The sequence below is a fragment of the Mesoplodon mirus genome (assembly GCF_964341445.2).
Source record: "Mesoplodon mirus genome assembly, chromosome: 8".
NCBI lineage: Eukaryota > Metazoa > Chordata > Mammalia > Artiodactyla > Ziphiidae > Mesoplodon > Mesoplodon mirus.
Window position 1 is genome coordinate 33,564,585 of NC_138984.1, and position 27,058 is coordinate 33,591,642.

Below are 27,058 nucleotides of genomic sequence, written 5' to 3' on the forward strand. Positions count from 1 at the left end.
CGCGTGTTTCCTTTCTGATTCGTTCTTTTTTTCGTATCCCCGCCTCTCACCTGGATCTAAAGCCTGAAGCTAGTGGCGAGAGAGCCCAAGAAAAATCTCGGTAGACTGAGAGTCTGATTGGAAGTATGCTTGAAAAAGTAAACCCGGAAAGGCTTTAGTGAATTAAAGCTGAAGGCAGAGGAAATATAATAGATAATTTGGCTGGAGTCGGGAAGGTTTAATGCAAATAAGATAGTCTAAGGGCAGCGTGGGAAAAAAGACTACAATACTCAGTGGTTACAGTGTGTGAGAAGCGCTGCTTTCTGGGGGTTGTAGTATCTAGGAGCTGTGTTTGAATTATCGGGACTGAGGATAACCTGCTAAAATTAAAAAAGAGAGAGAGGGAGGAGAAGCCTATTTGAATCGGGCCTCTCTGTATCTTCACAATCGATTGTAAGCTTAAATATATTTTTTAAAAATACAAAAAGATTAAAGGGACGCGCCGCCTTTAAGCCTATGCTTTACTAATCGATGACGCCTAAATCTAGGAATAGGTAGTCGATGTTTGTGGGCTGGGCCTTGTGGAAGAGAAGCCTCGTGGTGCCTCCTGGCTGAGGAGGCCCGAGGAAAGAAAGCGGAAGCCCAGTGTTCGACTGCTGCTTTTCTCTGACACGTGCGGTCTAACTTTGAGCTGCCTCTTTTTGCAGTCCTGAGAGGCCAAAGCGCCGGTTGTCTGTTACCCATACGTTTCTGTAGGCAAGCCATGGCTCAGCTCCAGACACGCTTCTTCACTGACAACAAGAAGTAAGTAAGCGTACTCCCTTTCTCTCCCCTCCTCTCCTCCCCCCTCCCGCCTCCCGCCCCCCGGCCCCGGGATCCTTTCAAAAGACCACTCCGGTATGACCTTGTGCATCCCTGGTTATCTTTGCCATCAATTCACTTTTTCCATTTTTTGGCTGTATTCCTCGCTTGAGCGCGTTTTCCACTCAAGTGGAAGCGGTACCTTGCGAGGATTTCTCAAGGATCTCCGAGCCTTCTTGCCTAGACTTAGGCTGTATATAATTTGAATTGTGAGTGTAGAGGGACCTGCAGGGCTTCAGGTTTGCTTCCTGAATGAAGTGCATTATGTAATTGAACAGTGGACAACGGACCAAGTCGTTATAGGCTGTCTGCTAGTGGTGTTTCACAGTGTCTGAAAACACAACTTCATTTTCCTAACGTAGGTGATAGACGATGCTTTTCTAAACCAGGCTAGAAGGTGGAACTCTCAATACGGAGTTGGTAGAACTGGTTTTTGATGAGTGTGAAGTCAATTCAGTTACACATTTGTGTATTTATATACATAAATCTACACGTATACGTGTGTATATATATATACCTGTATGTGTGTACCTATATGTATGTAAACATTTTACCAGTTTTACAAATGGTCCCCAGGTATGTAGCAATCATTTGAAACCTAATTATATTCTGCTTTGTGGCGTATATTACACTATTACTTAACTTTTTTTTTGTTTCGCCTGGTCTCTTCAACTATATTGTAAGTCTCTTGTTTGTAGAGACTATGTTATGCTTCTTGGATTGACTGAGTCAACAAATGTTTGTCAGGTGCTTCTGGTACTGATGATAAATAATAAATATTTGTTGTATTAACAAGCTAATGTCAGCTGTAAAGTAAAAAACTCCCACCTCAATTAAGATTATATTTTTGATTGTGTTTGTAGCTTTATGTGTTGACCTGGTAAATCATATTCACTCCTCTTGTATTGTTGCTTACAGTACACTTAAATTGTATTATCAATACAGATGAGTATATATACTTAGTCGAAATGCTTCTAAAGGAATATGGTGATGGAATAGCATGATCACTGTATTTTTTCTAATTGAAAGTTTTATGGAGATTATTGTTGATTCACAAGAAGTTTTAAGAAATATTAGAGCACTGTATTTTAACTCCTGTGATAAATGGATAAACATCATGTGTGTATGTGTGTTTGTGTTTATATATTTAGGTTTTCCAAAAAGGTAATGAAACCTGGAAATTAAACTTCTTGCTTTTGCCTTTCACGCAATACGTTCTCATCAGTAAAATGAGGGGGGAAAGTAGATTTATTCATGTATATGTGTATAATTTACATATGCATGTATATTCATATATGAGTATGTAATTATGCTACTTTTCCCTACTCATCTTACTGGCCAAAATATCATAGTAAACCAAAACTTTTAATTTCTAGGCTTTGTTACCTTTTGGAGAACCTAAATAACTTTTTACTTTTATCGGCATGATAAATATATAACTATAGCCTTACTACTCAAAGTGTAGTTTGCAGACCAGCAGCATTAGCATCACTTGGGAGCTGGTTAGAAAAGGCAGAATCTCAGACTGTACCTCAGACCTGCAGATTTAGAATCTACATTTTAACAAGATCTGAAACCTCCACCCCCCCCTTCCATTGTGACAAAAAGAGACATATCATAGCATGGCTTGGTGAGCCCTGGAAGTTCTACCTTAACATCTTTTGAAACTTTTACATTCCCCACAAATATAGCCTAAATTCAGACCTTATGAAGACTTCTTTTGTTTTTTGTAACAACTTTATTGAGATGTAATTCACGTGCAATAGAATTCACACATTTAAAGTGTCCAATTCACTAGTTTTGAGTGTATTTGCAGAATTATGCAACTATCACCACAGTAAATTTTAGAACATTTTTCATCATCCTTTAGCTGTTACCCCTCCCCCCACACCCAAATACTTCCAAATCCCCCCAGCCCCGGGCAATCACTGATTTACTTTCTGTCTCTATAGATTTGTCTGTTATGGACATTTCATATAAATAGGATTATACAGTACATGGTCTTCTGTGACTGGCTTCTTTCACTTAGTATGATGTTTTTCAAGGTTCATCCATGTTGTTTTATATATATATATACCTATATATATAAAACAGGGCTCATCAAGACATGCTGTAATAAATCTCTTTTTGCCACAGTGGGAGTGGGGGGGGGGCAAAGGCTTTTATAGATAGATAGATAGATAGATAGATATCAGTACTTCATTCCTTTTTACTGCTCAATAATATTCCATTGTATGGATATATCGAGTTGTGTTTCCATTTTTCAGTTGATGGACATTTGGGTTGTTTTCACCTTTTGGCTATTAGGAATAGTGGTGGTGTGAACATTTGTGCACAAGTTTTTGTGTCAATATATATGTTCATTTCTCTTGGGTATATAACTTAGGAATGGAGTTGCTGGGTCAAGTGGTAATGCCATGTTTAACTTTTTGAGGAACTGCCAGATTTTTCCAAAGCAATCATACCATTTTACGTTTCTACCAGCAATGAATAAGGGTTTAATGTCTCCACATACTCACCAACACTTAATATCTGTCTTTCTTATTGTAGCCATCCTAGTGGGTATGAAGTGATATCTCATTGTGGTTTGATTTGCATTTCCTTGATGACTAACAGTGCTCAGCATCTTTTCACGTGCCTGTTGGTCATTTGTATACCTTCTCTGGAGAAATGTCTATTTCGATCCTTTGCCCGTTTTTAAAATAGGGTTGTCTTTATTATTGAGTTATAAATGTTCTCTATATATTCTAGATACATGTTCCTTGTCAGATACGTGACTTGCAAGAATTTTCTCCCATTCTCTCTTACAAGAGTTTCCTAATCTGCCCCCTATTGTGTGTGCCTGTAATCCAGTCTCTGCAGTGCTGCCAAGAAAGATCTAACTAAACAAAATTCTGATGATGTTATCTGACTTAGACAGTGGTTCCTCATTGCCTAGGGAAAGAAGTAAAAAGTACTTCACAGAGCATCTAAACTACTCCATGCACACCTCTTTAGCTTTAGCTTTGGTCACTGTCTAGAGTAAAGTAACACTTTCTGGAATAAGCTGGGTGGGCAGCTCTTTAATAACTCGTAGCTATTTTTTTTGCTGCTCTCCCTGCTTTCCTGCACCCCTTCTTTCTGCCTCGCCACACTTCACCTGGCAGAAACTCACTTTTCTAGATGTAGTGTAATAGTGATGTTTTTTATGCATCCTTTCAGACTCTGCTCTCCCAACCCCCTTTTCTCTGGTTGAAATGACCTACCACTTCCTTGTTCTCCCATTTTATGTATTACTTATGACACTGTTCTTACATTCTTTCCTCGTATTTGATTACCAGACTTTAACCCTTTCCAAGAACACAGACCACAGGTTAATTCATTTTTTGTTAACCCCATGTAGCAAAATGTCTGGCATGTATTAGATACCCAATAAATGTTTGTTGAATGAATAAATGCACATTTGTTAAAACATCTGTAGACTTGATTTATCGTTTCCTTTTTGTAGGTATGCGGTGGATGATGTTCCTTTCTCGATACCTGCAGCCTCTGAAATTGCTGACCTTAGTAACATCATCAATAAATTGCTGGAGGCCAAAAACGGTGGGTATATATACTCTGAAAAGTTAGGAGAAAGCACAGTGACGCTAACTAGACTGAAATACATCACATTGTTATTTATAGCCCTTTGGGGGCATTATTTTATAATACTGCATGGATGTTATCATGGTAAAATTTATAACATGGATTTCCCTGCCGTATGACACTTTGAAAAATGCTTTGAAATAAGCTTTCAGGAAAAAAGAAATTCAGTTTAATCTGCTTTTAAGGCAATATGGAGAGAAGGTGGTTGAGATTTAGGAATAAAGATTTTAGTGTAAAAGTTGTGATGTAGAGGTAATGAAGACGTGAGGGCTAGATTGGGTAGGCATAGAACAAGCATCTTGGTGCTTCTACAAAGCAAAAGGACAATATCTGTATTTGAGCATTTGTTTTGTATAATAACAAATGCCAGTATTAATACTAGTATTTTATTTATTTAAAATTCATTTAAAAATAATGGATAAAATAAACATAAACATGCTACAGTATCAAGTAAAATGTTTATAAAGATATAAATTAAAATAAACGTATGCAAAAAATTTTATGGGCTATAAATTTATATGTAAATTTAATATAAAATTAAAATGATATGAACATTGTAAAATTAATATGAACAATGTATGCAAAAATATTGATCAAACAAGATTGGTCATAAGTTGATAATGGTTGAAGTTGGGCGATAGGTATAAGAAGGTTTATTATTCTCCACTTTTGTATATGTTTGGAATTTTCTATAATAAAATGTTTCTTTAAAAAGTAATGAAACCATACGTAGAAGATTTAAACATGAAAAATGGAAAATAACATAAGGCATAATCTTTAAAAACAAAATTTGTCAATGGAGCCATCATTTAGAGGCAAGCATATTTTTATGCAGATGTTTCTGATGCTTTTAAACCTGTTTTGATTCTACCCTAGTTAGAGGAATGGGGAGGTGAGAATTATAAACTAATGCCTAATATGTTCCACTTCCTCTTCCAATAATCTTATAACTTTTTTGTTAAGCTTAGGATGTTTTTGAACAACTTTTTTGCAGGGGGACATGGTCTTTTCATTGTTAGCAAGATATAGTTCTTGATACAGAGATATTCACATAGCATTTCCTATCGGTTCTTATCTTTCATCATGGATGTACAATAGTGTAGAGATTCTGATGCATAGTTAGTTTTCTAAGCTCCAAAGATGTCATATATTCTAATTGTTGAAAAACTCTGAACTAGCATAAGAATTATTTTCTTGCAATAGACACTTTGCAATATCAGTATATGGTTGTTTGTTGTTACCCAAATATTTGCATATTTTTCCAAACTTGTAGATGAACATTGATTTGTCTTTTTGTGTAAATCGGTTAACTGAGTCACCGCTCTTGAGTTGAAGATGCAAAATGATTCAGATTTTTTAAAAAATTTATTTTATTTTATTTATTTATTTTTGGTTGTGTTGGGTCTTCATTGCTGCACGCGGGCTTTTCTCTTGTTGCAGAGCATGGGCTTTAGGCACGCGGGCTTCAGTAGTTGTGGCTCACTGGCTTTGTTGCTCCGTGGCATGTGGGATCTTCCCAGACCAGGGCTCAAACCCATGTACCCTGCATTGGCAGGCGGATTCTTAACTACTGCGCCGCCAGGGAAGCCCAGATTCAGATTTTTTTTTAAGTAACAAGCCAAAGAGTCAATGAGGGAATTCTTCTTTAAGAAGGATTTTATTATAGCTAATAAATCGGAAAGAATGAAGAATTTTTAGCATTTTGTAACTCCAAATGAAATAATGGATTTAAGAAGTGAATATCTGTAGCTACTAAAGCCGTTTATTAGATAAAAGGCTAACAAAGAACGTTATGATGGATGGGATCAGACTGACATCATCTGAACCCAGAGGTAGATCTTAATATCATAAAAGGAGACACAGTGAGATAGTGTGCTTTCTAATGTGATACAATAGGAAATACAATGTGGTGTGTAAATATTCTTGCCAAAAACAGCCAAACCCAAAGTCTAATCAGGCATTTGGGTCTGCCTGATGTACAGGTTGTATTTAGGTGTTAGAGGAACATGTTAAAGGGTACCTTGGAGATATAATCAACCAAAGCCAGAATGTAAGAAGTATTACAAGAAGACCCAGTTTCTTCAGCAAATAAAAGGCAATGGAAAAAAAGGACGAAGAACTGTTAAAGATATTAATCAAATATAATGTGAGGACTTTGGATGCTGATTCTAGAAAGCTCACTGTAAAAAGACATTTATGAGGGCCTCCCTGGTGGCGCAGTGGTTGAGAGTCCGCCTGCCGATGCAGGGGATACGGGTTCGTGCCCCGGTCTGGGAGGATCCCATATGCCGCGGAGCGGCTGGGCCCGTGAGCCATGGCCGCTGGGCCTGCGCGTTCGGAGCCTGTGCTCTGCAGCGGGAGAGGCCACAACAGTGAGAGGCCCGCATACCGCAAAAAGAAAAAAAAAAAAAAAAAAAAAAAGACATTTATGAAACAAGGAAATATGAACATTGACTGGCTTTATGGTATTAAAAGGAATAAGTAATGTTAAATTTTTAACATTGTGACTTTTTTAGTCTTTATATTTTAGAGATACACACTAAAGCATTTACAAATGAAATTATATCATTTCTGAGTTTTGCTTTAAAAAAACCCAGCAGGAGAGTGGAGGGAGGAGTATAGATGATTGTCCATGAGTTGGTAAAAGATGGGAATGAGGATTCATTATGTTATTCCTACTTTTGTATATATTTGGGATTCTTCTTAGAATACAAAGGTTTCCTTAGTCAAAATGATTACAACATCAACAATAAAAATATTATACCAATAGAACAAAGTATTTCTGTTCTTAAAAATCACATAATATACTGGAATACATGGTCTGATTGTGCCATGGAGAAATTCTGGAGAAACTTGGAGGCCACACTAGGATAATAGGTACCTGTTTGTTTTGGGGGTCTCTCATTTACCTCTGCCAATACCATTTCAGGTCCTAACAATGATAATTTTATTATGTATTTTCTTTAGAGTTCCACAAACATGTGGAGTTTGATTTCCTTATCAAGGGCCAGTTTCTGCGAATGCCCTTGTTCAAGCACATGGAACTGGAAAACATCTCATCAGTAAGTTCAAATGCTTACCTGCTCTATTTTACTTAAGGTATTACCAGATAATGTAGGAAAACTTCATTTAGAATCAGTCTGAATCTACAGGAACCAAGAGCCTTTTTTTTTTTTTTTTTTTGCGGTACGCGGGCCTCTCACTGTTGTGACCTCTCCCATTGCGGAGCACAGGCTCCGGACGCGCAGGCTCCGCGGCATATGGGATCTTCTCGGACCGGGGCAAGAACCCATGTCCCCGGCATCGGCAGGCAGACTCTCAACCACTGCGCCACCAGGGAAGCCCACCAAGAGCCTTTTGATTACTGTTTTTTCCTAGAAACTGAACCTCGGTTTCTGTATCTTCAATGTTTAAATTCCCTCTTTTTTTCTAAGAGTATTATTCAAGAAATGCAGATGAATGAACAAGGAAAGATAACTTCATATTTATGGAACAGTTGTCAAGAAAGGGAATAGCAAATATATGTTTACTACTAATAAAGGTATATAAAATGATTGTGTACATATATAAACTTATGGGTTAGGTTATTGTGATTTATAGTGATTGCCCCTCCCTCTAATTTTCAAACTTTCCTTATTATTGCTTTTATAATTTAAAATATAATTTATAAGTGCTTTTATGATTGGGGGCAATTTTTGGAACTGTGGTAAAATATACATAAAATTTTTCTTTTAACCATTTTTAAGTGTACAATTCAGTGGCGTTATGTACATTCACAATATTATGCAACCATCACCGCTGTCCATTTCCAGAACTTTTTCATCATCCTAAACAGAAGCTCTGTATCCATTAAACAACATGCTTTTATGATTTTATAAAGTTTCTTATATTCTTTTTTTTTCTACTTTTAGCATAAGTTTTCCAAGGTCATTAATATTTCTTAATATTACTCTTAGCATACTGTTAGGTCAAATAAAGTTTTTCACTTTTTATATGGCTCCAAAATTTCTGGATTCTGAAGGGGAATTACATGAAGGAGATAAATTAAACCGGGGGTCCTTTATTTTCATAATGTACCATTTAAAAACTGCACCGCCTGATTGATTTCTGGTTTCTCTCTGTGACTAGGAAGAGGTTGTGGAATTAGAGTACGTGGAGAAGTATACTGCACCTCAGCCAGAACAATGCATGTTCCATGATGACTGGATCAGTGCGATCGATGGGGCAGAGGAATGGTATTGCCAGATGAATGTTTTTGTATCCATTTTAAGTGTACTATAGGAATAGTTTTCTCTGAGTACTTGTTCTTTGTGAAAGTAATTTTGTGATGTGTATATATATATATATATATATATATATATATATATATATATATATATACTGTGACTATGCCAAAGACCTTTCAATTTAGTGTAGTCAAGAAGAAACATATCTATTAACAGGTTTTCTTTTCTGTCTAAAGATGTTGTAGTGACATTTGTCTTCCGAATAGGTCTTGTGTCTTAGGGCATTTATTTGATGATGTTGCTTTTAAGACCAAGAATATAATTTGTTTCATAGAGGGAAAAAAACCTTTTCTAGCCACAGATCTCCCAGCCTACTACCCTGAAGATGCAGATCATGCTATTTTTAGGGCTGAAAAGGCAGACTGGAATCAAGAAGGTATGAATCGTTCAGAACAAACCCCCTCTGGCCTTACTTGTAGAAGAACACCTCAAGAATGGATCTCAGTAGGAGCTTACTTTCAAAGAATGTCTCCCTGGAGTTATTACATAGTTATGTTTTTACTGGTTTTACTTTTACTTTAAATGGTTCTACTGTTTTTTTATTTAATGGTTTTCACTGGTTAAATACAAAGGACTATTAGGCTTTTCAAACAATTCGCTTAGCTTCCCTGGGAGTGGTAATATTTTACAACAATCATAAAAATGAAATCTAGGGTTTGTCGGTTACATTTTTATTTTAGGAGGTCAGGAAAAGCCAAATGTAACATCTTCTGATTTATTCTAGTGTGTTTTGAAATCTTAATCTTTATATTAAAGAAGAGTTTAAAAATCTAATCCTCAAGGTTTACTTTATCAGTGCTTTAGAAATATAATTGATTTCAGGGTTTGAAAAAAGCTGTTTTTTGTGTTTCATAGGATTTTTTTCTCCTCACAGGATCTTGACTGGTTCTTATGATAAGACTTCTCGGATCTGGTCCTTGGAAGGAAAGTCAATAATGACAGTTGTGGGACATACAGACGTTGTAAAAGATGTGGCCTGGGTGAAAAAAGGTTAGGACTCTGCCTAAATTGAGAGGAATCCTGGATAGGGAATTGGAAATAAGCCATTTTTGATGCTGGGGCAGGATGGGGACAGGATAGGAAGTGTCTCATGCCTCAGTTTTTATAGGGTCTTTCAAAAATATACACATAAAAAAATCTGTAAATCAGTAGAAGTGAATCCTAAAATTATATCACATAACATATATTTTCAAGTTAATATTGAGTGTGTTAAATGCATGTCTTTTATAGTTTTGTTTTTTTTTTTTTTGGCTGTGCCCTGTGGCATGCGGGATCTTAGTTCCCCAACTAAGGATCGAACCCGCTCCCCCTGCAGTGTAAGCACGGAGTCTTAACCACTGGACCTCCAGGGAAGTCCCTATACTATTTTTGAAGAATCTTCCCTTTTATACCATAAGTTAGCTTCTTTTTTCAAAGGTGGCTATATGAGGTCTTTTACCTCTTTATCAACAACTACAAAAAATTCAGTTCTTTAGTTTTGGAACACTATTTAAAATTTTTATACTAATTTGTTTCTTATCCTTGTGTTCTCCTTTCTTCAAGACAATCTGTCTTGCATACTACTGAGTGCCTCTATGGATCAGACTATTCTCCTATGGGAGTGGAATGTAGAGAGAAACAAAGTGAAAGCCCTGCACTGCTGCAGGGGTCATGCTGGCAGTGTGGATTCTATAGCTGTTGATAGCACAGGAACCAAAGTAAGTAGCTATTGTGTTATTGAACACAGTATTATTAGTACTGTGTTCAATTAGAATTTGAGCCTCTTGTGCAAAAATGTCTTTTCTACATAAAGTCACTGTGATCAGCCTACTTCCATAACAATTGGTGACTAAAGAATATGATTTCAAACCAAAAGTAAATACTCATAATGAGAGATATGAAGAGTCACTCCCTCGCTCTGGGTACCTCTGGTTTAGAATTTTATATAAATTGCAGAAATTTTAAGAACTCAGGTAAACAAGTACTTTCTTTATGTAACCTCCTCAAATCATAGTGATGGACATTTTCAGTCCTTCAGCTACTCATAGTGCTATCATTAATTGAAAATGTCTAGCTGATCACCTAAAACTTAGCATGCGCTAAAGTTAGCATTAATCGAGGTTGTTTTACTATCATTGCTGATCTACTCTTTATCACCACAAAATGGTAATAGTCAGTCAAGCTATGAGGGCAACACAGTATTTACTTAAGAGGGGTTACAGACTCCCTCACCATTTGAAAATTCTCCAAACCACATGAAGTATTCTAGATTTAAGAGTGTTTCTTCAGCATTTCTTTGCCAGTTAGCATAACAGAGGACATTTCTGCATTCAGAGTTAAAAATTTATGAGTATTCATATTGAGCCATAAAGAAGGTTTACATGTTGTTGAGTGCAAACTTAAGTGAATTAACTGTACCCTGTCCTTTGGCTATAAGAGATAGAAACTCATCCTGAACTTTTTTTAGCTTAAAAGACCCAAGGAGGGAGTGATGCACCACATCATGAGCAGGGTGATGATGCATTTGGATGTCAGGAACCAATGAGTAGAGGCTTGCATGTGGCCAGCACACCTCCTCCCTCTCATCTCCCCAAATTGACTTCATTCTCTTATCTCAGTCTGGCTTTCTCCACATGGCAATGAAATCTGGCCTTCAGTATTCCCAGGTTTTACATTCTATACTGTCTGTCCTTGGAAAAAGATTAACTTCAGCTCTCTAAAACACAAGTTTTCCCAAAAAAAGGCTCTGAAGGAAGAAGAGACCTATTGCCACAGTGTAGGTCAGTTACCCACTCTGATCTAAGCAGCCATGGCCAGGGCCCTATAAGAATGGCAGCTCTTTCAGTTGCCATGAGATTGAAGGTACAACGTCCCAGAGACTAGGAAGACAGGCAGATAGGTGATGCCATAGCAGTAAGAATTTCAGGGCAACGTAAAGATTTCAAGTTAAATAGCAGAAGAAAACCAGGCAAACAATATGATGGCTTATATTGCATACTCTTTTTCCCTTCATATATATTTTTTTAGTTTTGCAGTGGTTCCTGGGATAAGATGCTAAAGATTTGGTCTACAGGTAAATGAAATGTTTCTTCTACGTTGACTTATTAATGATATTTCAAGAATTTCAGTGAAAAAAAGACTTTTTAGCCCATATTTTTCTATAAAAAATGGACCAGAGCTTTTTAGGTCACAAATAAAGTACTATAGTATAGAGAAAAATTAGTATATTTCTTTGTGTTTCAAAATGTTTTCTACTCTACCACCCCCTTTTTTATTGGATGATGTCACTGAATCCCTGCAAGTACCAATAACACGTCTGGTGCAGTGCAATATAACTGCCTTAGTTCTCAGAGTTCTCTTATTCAGGAACGTGGAAATAAACAAACTACCTTCTGAGTCATTTTGATATACTTTACTATTAGAGAAATTTCTTAGATTAGCTGGTTTACTTTAAAAAAATCTTTTGAAATACAACTTTATCGAACTTAATTTTCTCACTTTGAAAACGTAGATTAGAAAGAACAATTAGAGGAGACAAGGGGACTCTTAGAGGAAAGTACCTTGATAACAGTAAGAAGACACTGCTAGAAGAAAAGAAGGGGGGAAAACCCACATATATTTTAAAAAGTAGTAGTACAGAACTATTTATTGCATGGGTAAGCAGATCAAAATACCTCTGTTGCTTCTGAGGAAATTGCTGTATTACTGTACAACACCCTAAATACAGTTCACAAAGAGTTGGGGAGGGGGGAGATAATCACGAAAAGCTTAAACAGTTTTGAATAATTATGTGTAAAGTGGCAGGAAATATAAATCCATTTTAGTTAAAGCAAACAGTTTTGAGGCAGGAAGTTGTTGGTGTAGGAATTTTTCCTTTTGTAAAATGCTTTTTGATAGTGCTGGGTAGATGAGATATTATCTATGATTAGTTGTTACCCTTAAGGTGCTTATAGTCTAGTTTGGGAAAAGCACATGACATTTAAAAATAGTTACAAAACATTAAAATCTATGGTTTTTTTAATCTGGGTTTGCTACCTAGCCAAATGATGGATAACAAAGATTTTTTTAAATCAAAAAATAACTATCTATGAAACACTTTTAATTTATTGTTAGAAAAGTGAAATAGTCAAGAAGAATGAACATGGCTGGAATGTATGTCCTTTTTTTTTTTTTTTGCGTGGTACGCGGGCCCCTCACTGCCGCGGTCTGTCCCGTCGTGGAGCACAGGCTCCGGACGCACAGGCCCATCGGCCATGGCCCACGGGCCCAGCCGCTCCGGGGCACGTGGGATCCCCCCGGACCGGGGCACGAACCCGCATCCCCTGCGTCGGCAGGCGGACTCCCAACCACTGCGCCACCAGGGAAGCCCGTATGTCCTTTTAACGTGTGTTTATTTACCATGTCATTCCCTTCTTCATAATATAAATGCAATCTGGTCAGAACTCTCCTACAACTAATAGTAAGCAAATTTCATAGATATGGTAAACTGATGAATAGCCATAATGATAATCTTTATAAGATACAAAACTGGTTAGGTTTTAGGATTTTAATGTATAATACTTTATTTTTTGCTTTCTCCTTTTCGAAGATTGGTAAGCCAAGTATTGTTTTTAGATATAATTTCCATTAACCAAGATAAGGAGAAATGTTAACTCCCTAACCAGTTGAGATAACAGAGAGAAAGTATATACCTAGAAATATAAGAATTATTTGAGACTGTTTGTAATTAATATTTACCTTAAATTTTAACTCTGTCAAATCTAATTTTCTGTGATATAGTCCCTACAGATGAAGAAGATGAAATGGAAGAATCCACAAATCGACCAAGAAAGAAACAGAAAACAGAGCAGTTGGGACTAACAAGAGTAAGTATTTGTGAGAACTGACAGTATTGGGCTTAGGGGGTTATTTTTTGATAAACTTATTGATTGATTGATTGATTGATTGCCACAGTGGGTCTTTGTTGCTGCACTCTAGCTTTCTGTAGTTGCAGTGAGCAGGGGCTACTCTTCGTTGCCGTGCGCGGTCCTCTCGTGGTGGCTTCTCTTGTTGTGGAGCACGGGCTCTAGGCGCACCGGCTTCAGTAGTTTTGTCATGCAGGCTCAGTAGTTGTGGCTCGCAGGCTGTAGAGCGGAGGCTCAGTAGTTATGGCGCACGGGCTTAGTTGCTCTGCGGCATGTGGGATCTTCCCGGACCAGCGCTTGAACCCGTGTCCCCTGCATTGGCAGGCGGATTCTTAACCACTGCGCCACCAGGGAAGTCCCGACTTAGGTCTTTATTGACAAATATATGTTAATTTAATATAATTGTTCATATTTAGTTTCCTTTTGTCTTGCTGCTTCAACCATAATTAGGCTTTCTTTCAGTAGATTTGTAAATTTTTATTATAAATACTCTGCTGCATTTATTTGAGTTATTGAATGTAGTTGCATTAAGCTAGGTTTACAGCTTGATAGGTTGATTATTTAGCTATTATATTTGGCCTCGTGGTGAATTTTTTTTTTTTAACATCTTTGTTGGAGTTCCTCATGGTGAATTTTAAAGTAGGATCTTTTAATTGTTGAAGCTTGCACTCAGTTTAGTGAAATATCTCATTACCTGACTGTTTAATGATAAGGTTGCAGACTCACAGACATAGAAAACAACCTTATGGTGACCAAAAGGGAGAAGGGGTTGGGGGGGCAAATTAGGAGTTTGGGATTAGCAGACACAGACTACTATGTATAAAATAAGTAAACAACATGTCCTGCTGTAGAGCACAGGGAACTATATTCAATATCTTGTAATAAACCATAATGGAAAAGAATCTGAAAAATAATAGATGACTGAATCACTTTGCTGTATACCAGAAACTAACACAACATTGTAAGTCAACTATACTTCAATTTAAAAAATAGTAATAGTAATAGTGTTTCATACACTGAGGGTGTAATTCTAGTACATCTCCTAAATCAGTAGAAACCAAGAGTTTAATTGAGGTTTTGATTCTATCATTTTGCTATATGGATCCAATTAAATCAAACTCAGAAAGTTAATCCAGATTCTTATTTGCTCTGTTCCATTAGAAGGATACTTATCATAATATGATCTGACCTGTATTAATATACTTAATGAGAAGAACAATACCGAGTCAGATTTAGGAAATCATATGTTTCATTCATTTTCTAACAGCTGTAATGGATGTGCATTAAATCAGGCACACATTTGCACATTATTTCTTATAGTCACCAATAACAAGATATCTTATAAAAACTGTTGAAAATGAGGAATAAGTGATTCCTCAAATTCACGTAAACTGCAGTAAACAATAGCACTTACTGTTTCCAACTGAAAATAGTGATTTATAATTTATACATTTAAACATAGACTGCTGAATTGTAAGTTGAATGATCTGGCAGCAATTCAGCTTCCTTATCACTTGTCTCATAAGACAAATTAAAGCTGGAAATGCCTTACCAATTGGATAATGTGCCAGTGGTAATTTATTGATGCATATCCCTGATCAACCTTTAAAGAATATATCTGAGTAGAAAAAGACTTCTTGAATTATCAAAATACTTTACTTAGAAGGTAGCTTTTTTTTTTAACCTTTATGTTAGTTGAAGTTTGGCATACATATAATTAAGTATACAGCTCAATGAATTTTTGCACTTGTATATACCCAAGTAATCACTATCTAAATCAAAACATCAAGAATTACCGACACCCTAGAAGATGCCCTCTAGGCTCCCTTGAAATCAGTATCCTCCTAAAAGTGATCACTTTTCTGACTTATCCTAGATTAGTTTCACCTAGTTTTAAGCTTCATATACAGGCATACCTCATTTTATTGCACTTTGCAGGTAATGCATTTTTTTACAGATTGAAGGTTTGTGGCAACTGTGTATCAAGCCTGTTGGTTCCATTTTTCCAGCAGCCTTTATTCACTTCGTGTCTCTGTGTCACACTTTGATAAGTCTCAAAATATCTCAGACTTTTAAATTATTATTATATTTGTTATGGTGATCTGTGATCAGTGATCTTTGATGTTACCATTGTAATTGCTTTGGGGTGCCACGAACCACGCCCACGTAAGACAGTGAACTTAATCAGTAAATGTGTATGTTCTGACTGCTCCACCGACCAGCCGTTCCCCCATCTCTCTCGCTCCTCTCGTGCCTCCCTATTCCCTGAGATTCAACAATATTGAAATTAGGCCAATTAAAAACCCTACAGTGGACTCTTAAGTGTTGAAGTGAAAGGAAGTCTTATGTCTCTCACTTTAAATCAAAAGCTAGAAATGATTAAGCTTAGTGAGGAAGGCATGTCAAAAGCTGAGAGAGGTCAAAAAGATAGGCCTCTTATGCCAGTTAGCCAAGTTGTGAATGCAAAGGAAAAGTTTTTGAAGGAAAAGTGCTACTCCAGTGAGCACATGAATGATAAAGTGAAACAGCCTTGTTGCTGATATGAAGAAAGTTTGAGTGGTCTGGGTAGAAGATCAGACCAGCCACAACATTCCCTTAAACCAAAGCCTAATCCAGAGGAAGGCCCTAACTCTCTTCAATCCTTTGAAGGCCGAGAGAGGTGAGGAAGCTGCAGAAGAAAAGTTTGAAGCGAGCAGAAGTTGCTTCAAGAGATTTAAGGAAAGCAGTCTTTATAACATAAAAGTTCAAAGTGTAGCAGCAAGTGCTGATGTAGAAGCTGCAGCAAGTTATCCAGGAGATCTAGCTAAGAAATTAAATGGGGGCTTCCCTGGTGGCGCAGTGGTTGAGAGTCCGCCTGCCGATGCAGGGGACAGGGGTTCATGTCCCAGTCCGGGAAAATCCCACACGCCACGGAGTGGCTGGGCCTGTGAGCCATGGCCACTGAGCCTGCGCGTCCAGAGCCTGTGCTCCGCAACGGGAGAGGCCACAACAGTGAGAGGGCCATGTACCGCAAAAAAAAAAAAAAAGAAAGAAATTAAATGAAGGTGACTACACTAACAGATTTTCAAAGCAGATTAAACATCCTTCTTTTGAAAGAAGATGCCATCTAAGACTTTTATGAGAGAGGACAAGTCAATGCCTGGCTTCAAAGCTTCAAAGGACAGGCTGACTCTCTTGTTAGGGGCTAATGCAGCTGGTGACTTGAAGTTGAGGCCAGTGCTCATTTACCATTCTGAAAATCCTAGGGACCTTAAGAATTATGTTAAATCTACTCCATCTGTGCTCTGTAAATAGAACAACAAAGCCTGGATGACAGTACATCTGTTTACGGCATGGTTTACTAAGTATTTTAAGCCCACTGTTGAGACCTACTGCTCAGAAAAAAAGATTCCTTTCTAAAAACATTACTGCTCATTGACAGTGCACCTGGTCATCCAAGAGTTCTAATGGAGGTGTTCAAGAAGATTAATGTTATTTTCGTGCCTGCTAACACAGCATCCATTCTGCAGCCCATGGGTCAAGGAGTAATTTCAACTTTTAAGCCTTATTATTTAAGAAATATATTTCATAAGACAATAACTGCCATACTTAGTGATTCCTCTGATGGATCTGGGCAAAGTCATCTGAAAACCTTTGGAGGGACTTCCCTGGTGGTCCAGTGGTTAAGAATTCGCCTTCTAATGCAGGGGACGCGGGTTCGATCCCTGGTTGGGGAACTGAGATCGCACATGCTGCGGGGCAACTAAGCCCGTGCCCCACAACTACTGAGCCTGCGTGCTCTGGAGCCTGCGCACCATAACTAGAAAGAAGCCCGCGCGCTGCAACAAAAGATCCCGCGTGCCGCAACGAAGATCCTGCAACTAAGACCTGACGCAGCCAAAACTTAAAAAGAAAAGAATTAAAAAATAAATTTTTAAAAAAGCTTTAAGAAAAAAAAAACCTTTGGAAAGAATTCACCATTTCTAGATGCCATGAAGAACATTCATGATTTATTGAGGGCAAAATATCAACATTAACAGGAGTTTGGAAGAAGTTGATTGCAACCCTCATGGATGACTTTGAGGGGTTCAAGACTTCAGGGGAGGAAGTAACTGCAGATGTGGCAGAAATAATAAAAAAAACTAGTACTAGAAGTGGAGCCTGAAGAGGTGACTGAATTGCTGCAATCTCATTGTAAGACTTTAATGGATGAGGAGGTGCTTTTTATGGTTGTGCAGAGAAAGTGGTTTCTTGAGATGGAATCTACTCCTGGTGAAGATGCTATAAAGATTATTGAAATGATAACAAATGATTTAGAATATTACATAAACGTAGTTGATGAAGCAGCAGCAGGGTTTGAAAGATTTTACTCCAATTTTGAAAGAAGTTCTACTATGGGTAAAATGCTATCAAACAGCATTGTGTACTACAGAGAAGTTGTTCATGAAAGGAAGAGTCAATCGATGTGGCAAATGTCATTGTTGTCTCATTTTAAGAAATTACCACAGCAACCCTGGCCTTCACCAACCACCACCCGATCAGTCAGTAGCCATCAACATTGAGGCAAGACCCTCCACAGGCAAAAAGATTATGAGTTGCTGAAGACTCAGATGATGGTTACCATTTTTTAGCAGTATTTTTAAATTAAGGTATGTACTTTTTTTAATATATAATGCTATTGCATATTTAATATACTACAGTATAGTGTAAACATAACTTTTTTTTTTTTTTTTTTTTTTGCGGTACGCGGGACTCTCACTGTTCTGGCCTCTCCTGCTGCGGAGCATAGGCTCCAGACGCGCAGGCTCAGCGGCCATGGCTCACGGGCCCAGCCGCTCTGCGGCATGTGGGATCTTCCCAGACCGGGGCACGAACCCGTGTCCCCTGCATCGGCAGGCGGACTCTCAACCACTGCGCCACCAGGGAAGCCCTAAACATAACTTTTATATGCACTGGGAAACCAAAAAATTCTTGTGACTCGCTTTATTACAGTGTTTGCTTTTTTGTGGTTGTCTGGACCCAAACCCTCAATATCTCCAAGGTATGCCTGTAATATCTGTGAGATTTCATTCATCTACTGCATGTAATAGTTCTTTTCAGTAATAGATAGCATGCCATTACATGAATATACCAGAATTTATTTGCTCTTCTTTTGATGGACATTTAGATTGTTTCTGGTTTTAGCCACCGTAAATAAAGTTGCTGTACTTGTTTTTTGGTGCACATATATTGTCATTTCTGCATACGTAGAATTGCAGGAGTAGAATTGCTGAGTGACAGGGTATGCACATGTTCTGTTTTCTCAATGTTTAATACTGCCAAAACATTTTCCAAGATGGTTATATCAGTTTATACTACCACTGACAATATATGAGAGTCAGAGTTACTCCACATCCATATCATCACTTGATATGGTCAGTTTTTTAGTACCATAACTGATTTTATTTTAGCACGTAACATGTTTACATTTACTTACTGTTAAAAGGTGTCTCATTTTGTGATTTCTGGTGGTGTGTAGTGTATTTTAAGTCCCAGCCCTTTGATAGCTAATTTTGAAGTCCCTGTTCATGTTTTTAGTACTTTTTTTTTTTTTTGCCGCACCACACGGCATGCGGGATCTTGGTTCCCCGACCAGGGATCAGACCCATGCCCCCTGCAGTGGAAGCTCAGAGTCTTAACCACTGCATTTTTTTTTTAAGTGTGTTGCTTATCTTTTTCTTATTGATTTGTAAGAGATCTTTTTGTATTTTGTTTTTATTTTGTTTTTATTTTATATTGGAGTATAGTTGATTAACAATGTTGTGTTAGTTTCAGGTGTACAGCAGAGTGATTCAGTTATACATATATATGTATCTATTCTTTTTCAAATTCCTTTCCCATTTAGGTTATTACAGAGTATTGAGCAGAGTTCCCTGTGCTATACAGTAGGTCCTTGTTGGTTATCTATTTTAAATATAGCAGTGTGTACATGTCAATACCAAACTCCCAATCTATCCTTCCCCCCTTCGCTTCCCCACCCCCCAGAACCATAAGTTCATTCTCTGTGAGTCTGTTTCTGTTTTGTAAGTAAGTTCATTTGTATCTTTTTTTTAAAATTCTGCATATAAGCAATATCATCTGATATCTGTCTTTCTCTGACTTATTTCACTTAGTATGATAATCTCCAGGTCCATCCATGTTGCTGCAAATGTGATTATTTCTTTCTTTTTAATGGCTGAGTAATATTCCATTGTATATATTGTACCACATCTTCTTTATCCATTCATCTGTCAATGGACATTTAGGTTGCTTCCATGTCTTGGCTCTTGTAAACAGTGCTGCAGTGAACATTGGGGTGCATATGTCCTTTAAAAGCATGTTTTTCTCCAGATATATGCCCAGGAGTGAGATTGCTGGATCATATGGTAGCTCTATTTTTAGTTTCTTAAGGAACCTCCATACTGTTCTCCATAGTGGCTGTACCAATTTACATTCCCACCAACAATGTAGGAGGGTTCCCTTTTCTCCACACCCTCTCCAACATTTATTATTTGTAGATTTCTTGATGATGGCCATTCTGACTGGTATGAGGTGATATTTCATTGTAGTTTTGATTTGCATTTCTCTAATAATTAGTGATGTTGAGCATCTTTTCATGTGCCTCTTGGCCATCTGTGTGTCTTTGGGGAAATGTGTATTTAGGTCTTCTGCCCATTTTTTGACTGGGTTGTTTGTTCTTTTGATATTGAGCTGCATGAGCTGTTGGGAAGTTTTGGAAATTAATCCCTTGTCAGTCACATTGTTTGCAAATATTTTCTCCCATTCTGTGGGTTGTCTTTTCATTTTATTTATGGTTTCCTTTGCTATGCAAAAGCTTTTGAGTTTCATTAGGTCCCATTTGTTTATTTTTATTGCCATTACTCTAGAGATGGATCAAAAAAGATATTGCTGCAATTTATGTCAGAGTGTTCTGCTTATGTTTTCCTCTAAGAGTTTTATAGTATCCAGTCTTACATTTAGGTCTTTAGTCCATTTTGAGTTTATTTTTGTGTATGGTGTAAAAGGATGTTCTAATTTCATTTTTTTACTTGTAGCTGTCCAGTTTTCCCAGCACCATTTATTGAAGAGACTGTCTTTTCTCCATTGTATATAATCTTGCCTCCTTTGTCTTAGATTAATTGACCATAGGTGCATGCATTTATTTCTGGGCTTTCTACCCTGTGGGGCAATTTCTACCCTGTTCCATTGGTCTATATTTCCATTTTTGTGCCAGTACCATACTGTTTTAACGACTAGCTTTCTTTTTGTATTCAAGGTCTTTGCTGGATATAGGTATTATAAGTATTTTCTCCCACTCAGTGCCTTGCTGATAACTTTTACTTTTAGTTATGCACGTTCATAAGCTTGCTTCCACTGTTCATTTTATTTGAGAGAAATCACAATATATTCATTTTTTTTCATTTAGGTTTTTATAAGCTTTAAATCTATGCATTCATAAATTATTAATTGAAGTTATGCTAGAAAGCGTTGAAGTGCTATTTGAAGTTAAAATTAGAAATAATAGGAAAAGTTGGGTTATTAAGACCAAAATAAGACAAATATCAAAAAGTTATTTTCTTTCTGGATTTCTTTCTAGTACCTGGCTTGTATTAATATGAGTAATGCTCTCAATCAGTTCATTTACTGGTCATTTGTTTCATATATTAACATACAATAAGGTTTTTCCACATTTTCTCTCAAAATTGCTGTTTTTCCTGCAGTACTATTCTTTTGTTGAGCATTTGTTTTTTAAAATTAATTAATTAATTAATTAGGCTGCATCAGGTCTTAGTTGCAACACGCAGGATCTTCATTGCGGCGTGAGGGCTTCTCTCTAGCTGTGTGCAGTCTCCAGAGCGCGGGCTCCTCTGTTGCTTGCCCCACGGCATCATGTGGGATCTTAGTCTCCCGACCAGGAATCGAACCTGCGTCCCCCGCATTGGAAGGCGGATTCTTTTTTTTTTTTTTTTTTTTTTTTTGGCTTTACACGGGCCTCTCACTGTTGTGGCCTCTCCCACCGCGGAGTACAGGCTCCGGATGCGCAGGCCCGGCAGCCATGGCTCACAGGCCCAGCCGCTCTGCGGCATGTGGGATCCTCCTGGACCGGGGCACGAACCCGTGTCCCCTGCATCAGCAGGTGGACTCCCAACCGCTGCGCCACCAGGGAAGCCCCGTAAGGCGGATTCTTAACCACTGGACCACCAAAGAAGTCCCCTCCAGTACTATTCTGCTGAAGATTGTTGCAGTAACAATGCCAAAGTTGACTTTTCTATCTTTAAAAAAAAAAAAAATGTACATGTAGGAAAATTCACTCTTTTTGGTGTATAGCTTTTGAGTTTTGATAAATACATAGACTATGTAACTACTACATATTCATGATACGGGAGAGTTTGCCATCCCCTGAAACTCATGTTGCCCATTTGTAGTCAGCCTTTCCTCTCTATTTCTGTCACCTGACAACCACTATCAGATCTCTGTTCCTGTAATTTTTCTTTTTCTAGAATATCATATAAGTGGAATCACACAGTATGTAGCCTTTTGCATCAAGCTTTTTTTTCACATATCATAATGTATTTGAGGAGGGAAACAAAGATTCATCCAGATTATTGAGTATCATGGTTTATTCCTTTCAAATGCTGAGTAGTAGTCTATTGTGTGGATATACAACAGTTGGTTTAATCATTCATCAGTTGAAGGATATTTGGGTTGTTTCTAGTTTGACAGTTACGAATAAAACTGCTATAAACATTTGTGGACAATTTTTTGTGTGAACCTAAGTTTTCATTTTTCTTAGGTAAATACCTAGGAATGGGATTGCTTTTTCATATACATTTACCCATCATTTTACATGCCATTTCCTATCCTGGAGCCTCTGATTGATTATGTTACCTTACTTTTTGTTTTGGATCACAGTAGAGGTGGTTCTGTTCCTCACTCCTCTATCAGGTTCCTTTACTACTTCCAGGAAAATTTTAGGGCTGGAAGAGAGACCTTAGGGATCATTTGGTCCAGCAGTTGGCAAATAACAGCCCCACAGGTGATTTGGCTGTGGCCTGATTTTGTACTACAGAGTGCTAAGAATGATTTTTACATTTTTAAGGGGCTTTAGAAACAAAGAACACGGAACAGAGTCTGTATGTGGCCTGGAAAGGCTAAAATTTTTACTTTCTGGATCTTTATAAAAAAACTTTGCTGATCTCTAACCTAGTACAACCCCCTTAACATTTAAGAAGGTTAAATGTAACAGAGTTACACAAGTAGGTTAACTGTCCCCCATTTCAAGAGTTCTCCTTCTTTCTTTTACATGTTCTTTGTATTTAAGACAGACAGTATACCTAGTTTGATGATTTTAATTTGAGAGGGACATTAGAGATTTTGGAATTCTAATAAATGAGCCATGGGCATTATTTAAAGATTGGATGCTGGGCCTCCCTGGTGGCGCAGTGGTTGAGAGTCCGCCTGCCAATGCAGGGGATACGGGTTCGTGCCCCGGTCTGGGAGGATCCCATATGCCGCGGAGCGGCTGGGCCCGTGAGCCATGGCCGCTGGGCCTGCGCATCCGGAGCCTGTGCTCCGCAACGGGAGAGGCCACAACAGTGAGAGGCCCGCATACCGCAAAAAGAAAAAAAAAAAAAAAAAAAGATTGGATGCTGAAGAAATGAGGTGGTGAGAATAACCTACTGCAATTAATTAACCTGGAAGAGTTATGTAGAAAATAGCAGCACCTTAACTCAAACCTAGGTCCTTCTGACCCCAGAGCTTTTTCTTCTAGCTTCTACATATAACATCTTTGTCAACTGGGAGAATTTAATTAGTGTTAATATTCCTCAAAATGAAAAGTAGAGCAGAAGGGGAAGCAACAGAATACTGTGGAAAGACTACAAATTTTGGAGTAATATTTGGGTTCAAACTCAGATCTGCTATTTATAAACAGTATGACCTTGGGCAAGTTATCTTTCTCAACTTCAGTGTCTTCATCTATAAAATAAAAACAGAAATATGTCTTGGAGGATTGCTGTAAAGAAGAAATAAGGTAGGATATGAAAGCTAAAGCACCTGACAAAATATCTGGCATATCGGCTTTAAAAGTAATAACTATTATTATTGTTTCAATCACTCTAAACCAAAAATGCTTTCCCTTTTGGGTGTCCTTCATTTCTAGACTCCCATAGTGACCCTCTCTGGCCACAAGGAAGCAATTTCCTCGGTTCTGTGGTCAGATGCTGAAGAAATCTGCAGTGCATCTTGGGACCACACAATTAGAGTGTGGGATGTTGAGTCTGGCAGTCTTAAGTCAACTTTGGTAAGACAAATTCAGTGGTTTTCTGATTAACTTTGAGCTTTTAAGTGGTGAACTTCTAGGAGATGGTTACTTTTCGCCCACCCTGGTTACATGTTCTTTCGTTTTTTTTTTTTTAGACAGGAAATAAAGTGTTTAATTGTATCTCCTATTCTCCACTTTGTAAACGTTTAGCATCTGGAAGTACAGATAGGCATATCAGACTGTGGGATCCCCGAACTAAAGGTGAGTTGTGTAAACCTCTGAAGGAAAAATATGAGTGAGTAACATCAGTTTCTCTTCTCACTAGAGATATGTATAAAAAGATACTTTTCTAGAAATTTTTGGGGGGGTTCTGCCTACTTCTGTTTTCTAAAATTTAGTAATGGTTGTCTGTTTTGTTTTGTTCAGATGGTTCTTTGGTGTCGCTGTCCCTAACCTCCCATACAGGCTGGGTCACATCAGTCAAGTGGTCTCCTGCCCATGAGCAGCAGCTCATTTCAGGCTCTTTAGATAACATGGTTAAGCTGTGGGATACGAGAAGGTAACTCCTGTTGATGACTTACAAAGGAAATCTATCAATTGCCCCATTGTATACAGAGAAAATGAAATGAACACTGAAATGACTATCCAAAAGCAGGAGGGTCAAAAAAAAGTTCTCGGTCATATATCCTGAAATGATACATATTGATATCAAAAAGGAAGGCCAGGATCAAAGGAGTTTTCTTAATGTTAATATGTTGGGTTTTTTTACATTCTGAATGAATTTAATTGTGATAGTTTCTCTTTTGCCAAAAACACAATTTATGAAATCCATCTTTCTGACCTTGTTATATAAAATAGGAAAAAAAACCCGAACCTTAATATAAATATGATAATTATAGAATTAGAAGGCCAGTGGCCTGAATGAATGGAACTGTGGTCAAATTGTAAATTATGTGTTAATAGGCAATTAAGTAAAAAATACAGAATTTTAAAGATCATCAAAATTTAAAGGTTCCTTTCTTATTCATCAGTTAGTGCTACGATACTAATATATGCAGAGGACCCCCAAGAGAACACATATACAATTTATTTTCATATTTCTACAAGTAGAATGGAGAGGCAGTAACCAAAACCAGAGTCTGCTAATGATACAGGAAAAACAGGAGAGGTAGTCAAGTAAATGCTCAGAATTTTAAGATTAAGTGGTTATTGGGGCAAGGATGGTAAAACTAAAAATTTTCAGAAAAGTATAAGTGATTAGTCATATATGTTTGTTTAATACTATGAAATGCATATAACATGTTAATATTTTCATCTTTTAGTTGTAAGGCTCCTCTCTATGATCTGGCTGCTCATGAAGACAAAGTTCTGAGTGTAGACTGGACAGACACAGGGGTAAGAATTTATTAGTTATTTGGTAGAGAGGAAGAAACTACATTATATTTTTAGAATAAATCTGGTATTTGTGTTTACAGAGTTATTAGTTTCAATATATCTGATATTTATAATTCTGTATTCTAAGTTCCATTAATATTCATAAAATCTCATATCTCATTTAAAGAAGAAAAAAATTGTCCTTTAATATTAGGAGTAGTAAAATTTGAATATTTTGAAGCACTTTTTTTCTCATAAGTATTTTAATGAAATGTTTTAAGCCCCTAAACTTGCTACTTCAGACTAATTGGATCAAAGTATTTGCTTAGAAAAATCTTAGATAATATGGCTGTATTATAAAATGTTCTTAAAGAATTACAATTTAATTATACACACACACACACACACACACACACACGTAAAAGCTCTTATTGCCTAAGAACGCTTTCCAAATGCAGGTTTGAGGCCTATCTGAAAAATCTGTAATATCCATTTACCTACAAACAATGTGCCATCTTTTAAAAACTTAATTTTCTTAAACAGGTAAAACTATATTACTCTTCAAACTTTTATTACATTTCTTAGCAAATGCTTCATAGAAAGTTCAGTAGCATATTATGCCTCAACCAAATTAAAATCACCACTTTTAAAGTTTTAATATAGTGTATATATATACAGTATATGTGTAATATAGTAGTGAAATTTGATGCAATTGGCCCGTTTTAGTATTATTAACTCTCAATGCAAGTTAATTGCTCATCCATAATTCTTTCTGTAATCAGAATCATCAGTATTTAATTAGGTTCAGCAATCATATGAAATAATTGTATTTACTTCTGTGTTTATGTTTTTTTCCTCTCCCTTTATGCAGTTACTCCTGAGTGGAGGAGCAGACAATAAATTGTATTCGTATAGATATTCACCTACGACTTCACATGTGGGTGCATGAAAGTGATAAATTTGGCTACAGATTCCTTCTGTAAATGAAATTGATAGAAGAATTCTCAGATTACATCGATGCAGATGCAGGAAGCAGCCTTTTAAAGTTTATATACTATTTCACCCATGATGATAGTTATCACTGTCTTCTTTACTTTGTATTTATTATACAACAGTTATGTTTATTAAATGTAAAACATGGCCTGCATACTCTACCTTATGAAATCCCTTGAAATTAAACTGAGTTTTTAATTTATCTTTTAAAGGTATTGCTTTGAATTAAGAATTGCGTTTGAAATGCTATAAAAGCATTATTAAAAATTCAGTAATTGTTCAGATTTTTATCTCTAAGGGAGAAACTTCACTTTTTAAAAAGTTAGCTGTTTTAAAAAAGCATCTAAAAACACTAATAAATTTTAATAGAGAAAAAATTAGAAATATAATCTGTTTGGTAAAATAAGTTATGTCTAACTATAATAATGTTCTTTGTAGGTATTCAGAACATTAAAACATGTAGACATTGCCAGTTAATTAAGAATTTGTTGAAATGTTTTAAGTGAAGTACTTTGTATTAAAGATAAAAAAAAAAAAAGGTAAGTCAGGGAGGGGACTTCCTTGGTGGTCCAGTGATAAAGAATCCACCTTCCAATGCAGGGGACGTGGGTTCGATCCCTGGTTGGGAAACTTAAGATCCCACATGCCACGGGAACTAAGCCTGCGCACAACTACTGAGCTTGTGCACCACAACTAGAGAGCCTGCATGCCACAAACTACAGAGCCCACGCGCTCTGGAACCCACGCGCCACAACTACAGAGCCCACATGCCCTGGAGCCTGTGTGCCACAACTAGA

General features: G+C 37.2%; 1 protein-coding gene across 4 annotated transcripts; it reads left to right on the forward strand.

Annotated features, from left to right (window-relative positions):
* The first annotated feature begins 13 nt into the window (after positions 1-13).
* On the forward strand, positions 14-26,463 carry WDR12 (WD repeat domain 12). Of its 4 annotated transcripts, none has more exons than XM_082631477.1 (14): positions 14-100; positions 687-783; positions 4,328-4,422; positions 7,432-7,526; positions 8,593-8,699; positions 9,625-9,740; positions 10,293-10,447; positions 11,757-11,802; positions 13,509-13,594; positions 23,793-23,933; positions 24,050-24,155; positions 24,321-24,453; positions 25,217-25,289; positions 26,140-26,463. In XM_082631477.1, exons 2-14 carry the CDS (start codon positions 743-745, stop codon positions 26,215-26,217), a joined length of 1,272 nt encoding a protein of 423 aa, XP_082487603.1. In that variant the 5' UTR covers positions 14-100; positions 687-742; the 3' UTR covers positions 26,218-26,463. The 4 variants fall into 4 exon arrangements, with proteins under 4 accessions (XP_082487603.1, XP_082487602.1, XP_082487604.1 ...); XM_082631476.1 differs by having other exon boundaries at positions 44-123; XM_082631478.1 differs by lacking the exon at positions 14-100 and adding an exon at positions 120-137.
* The last annotated feature ends 595 nt before the right edge of the window (positions 26,464-27,058 follow it).

Excerpts from the sequence above, each read along its gene's own strand:
- WDR12 (XM_082631477.1), top strand. The coding sequence starts at position 743 with ATGGCTCAGCTCCAGACACGCTTCTTCACTGACAACAAGAA. Across the intron at positions 9,741-10,292 it reads TGTGGCCTGGGTGAAAAAAG|ACAATCTGTCTTGCATACTA; the intron begins GTTAGGACTCTG and ends CCTTTCTTCAAG. Across the intron at positions 10,448-11,756 it reads TTGATAGCACAGGAACCAAA|TTTTGCAGTGGTTCCTGGGA; the intron begins GTAAGTAGCTAT and ends ATATTTTTTTAG.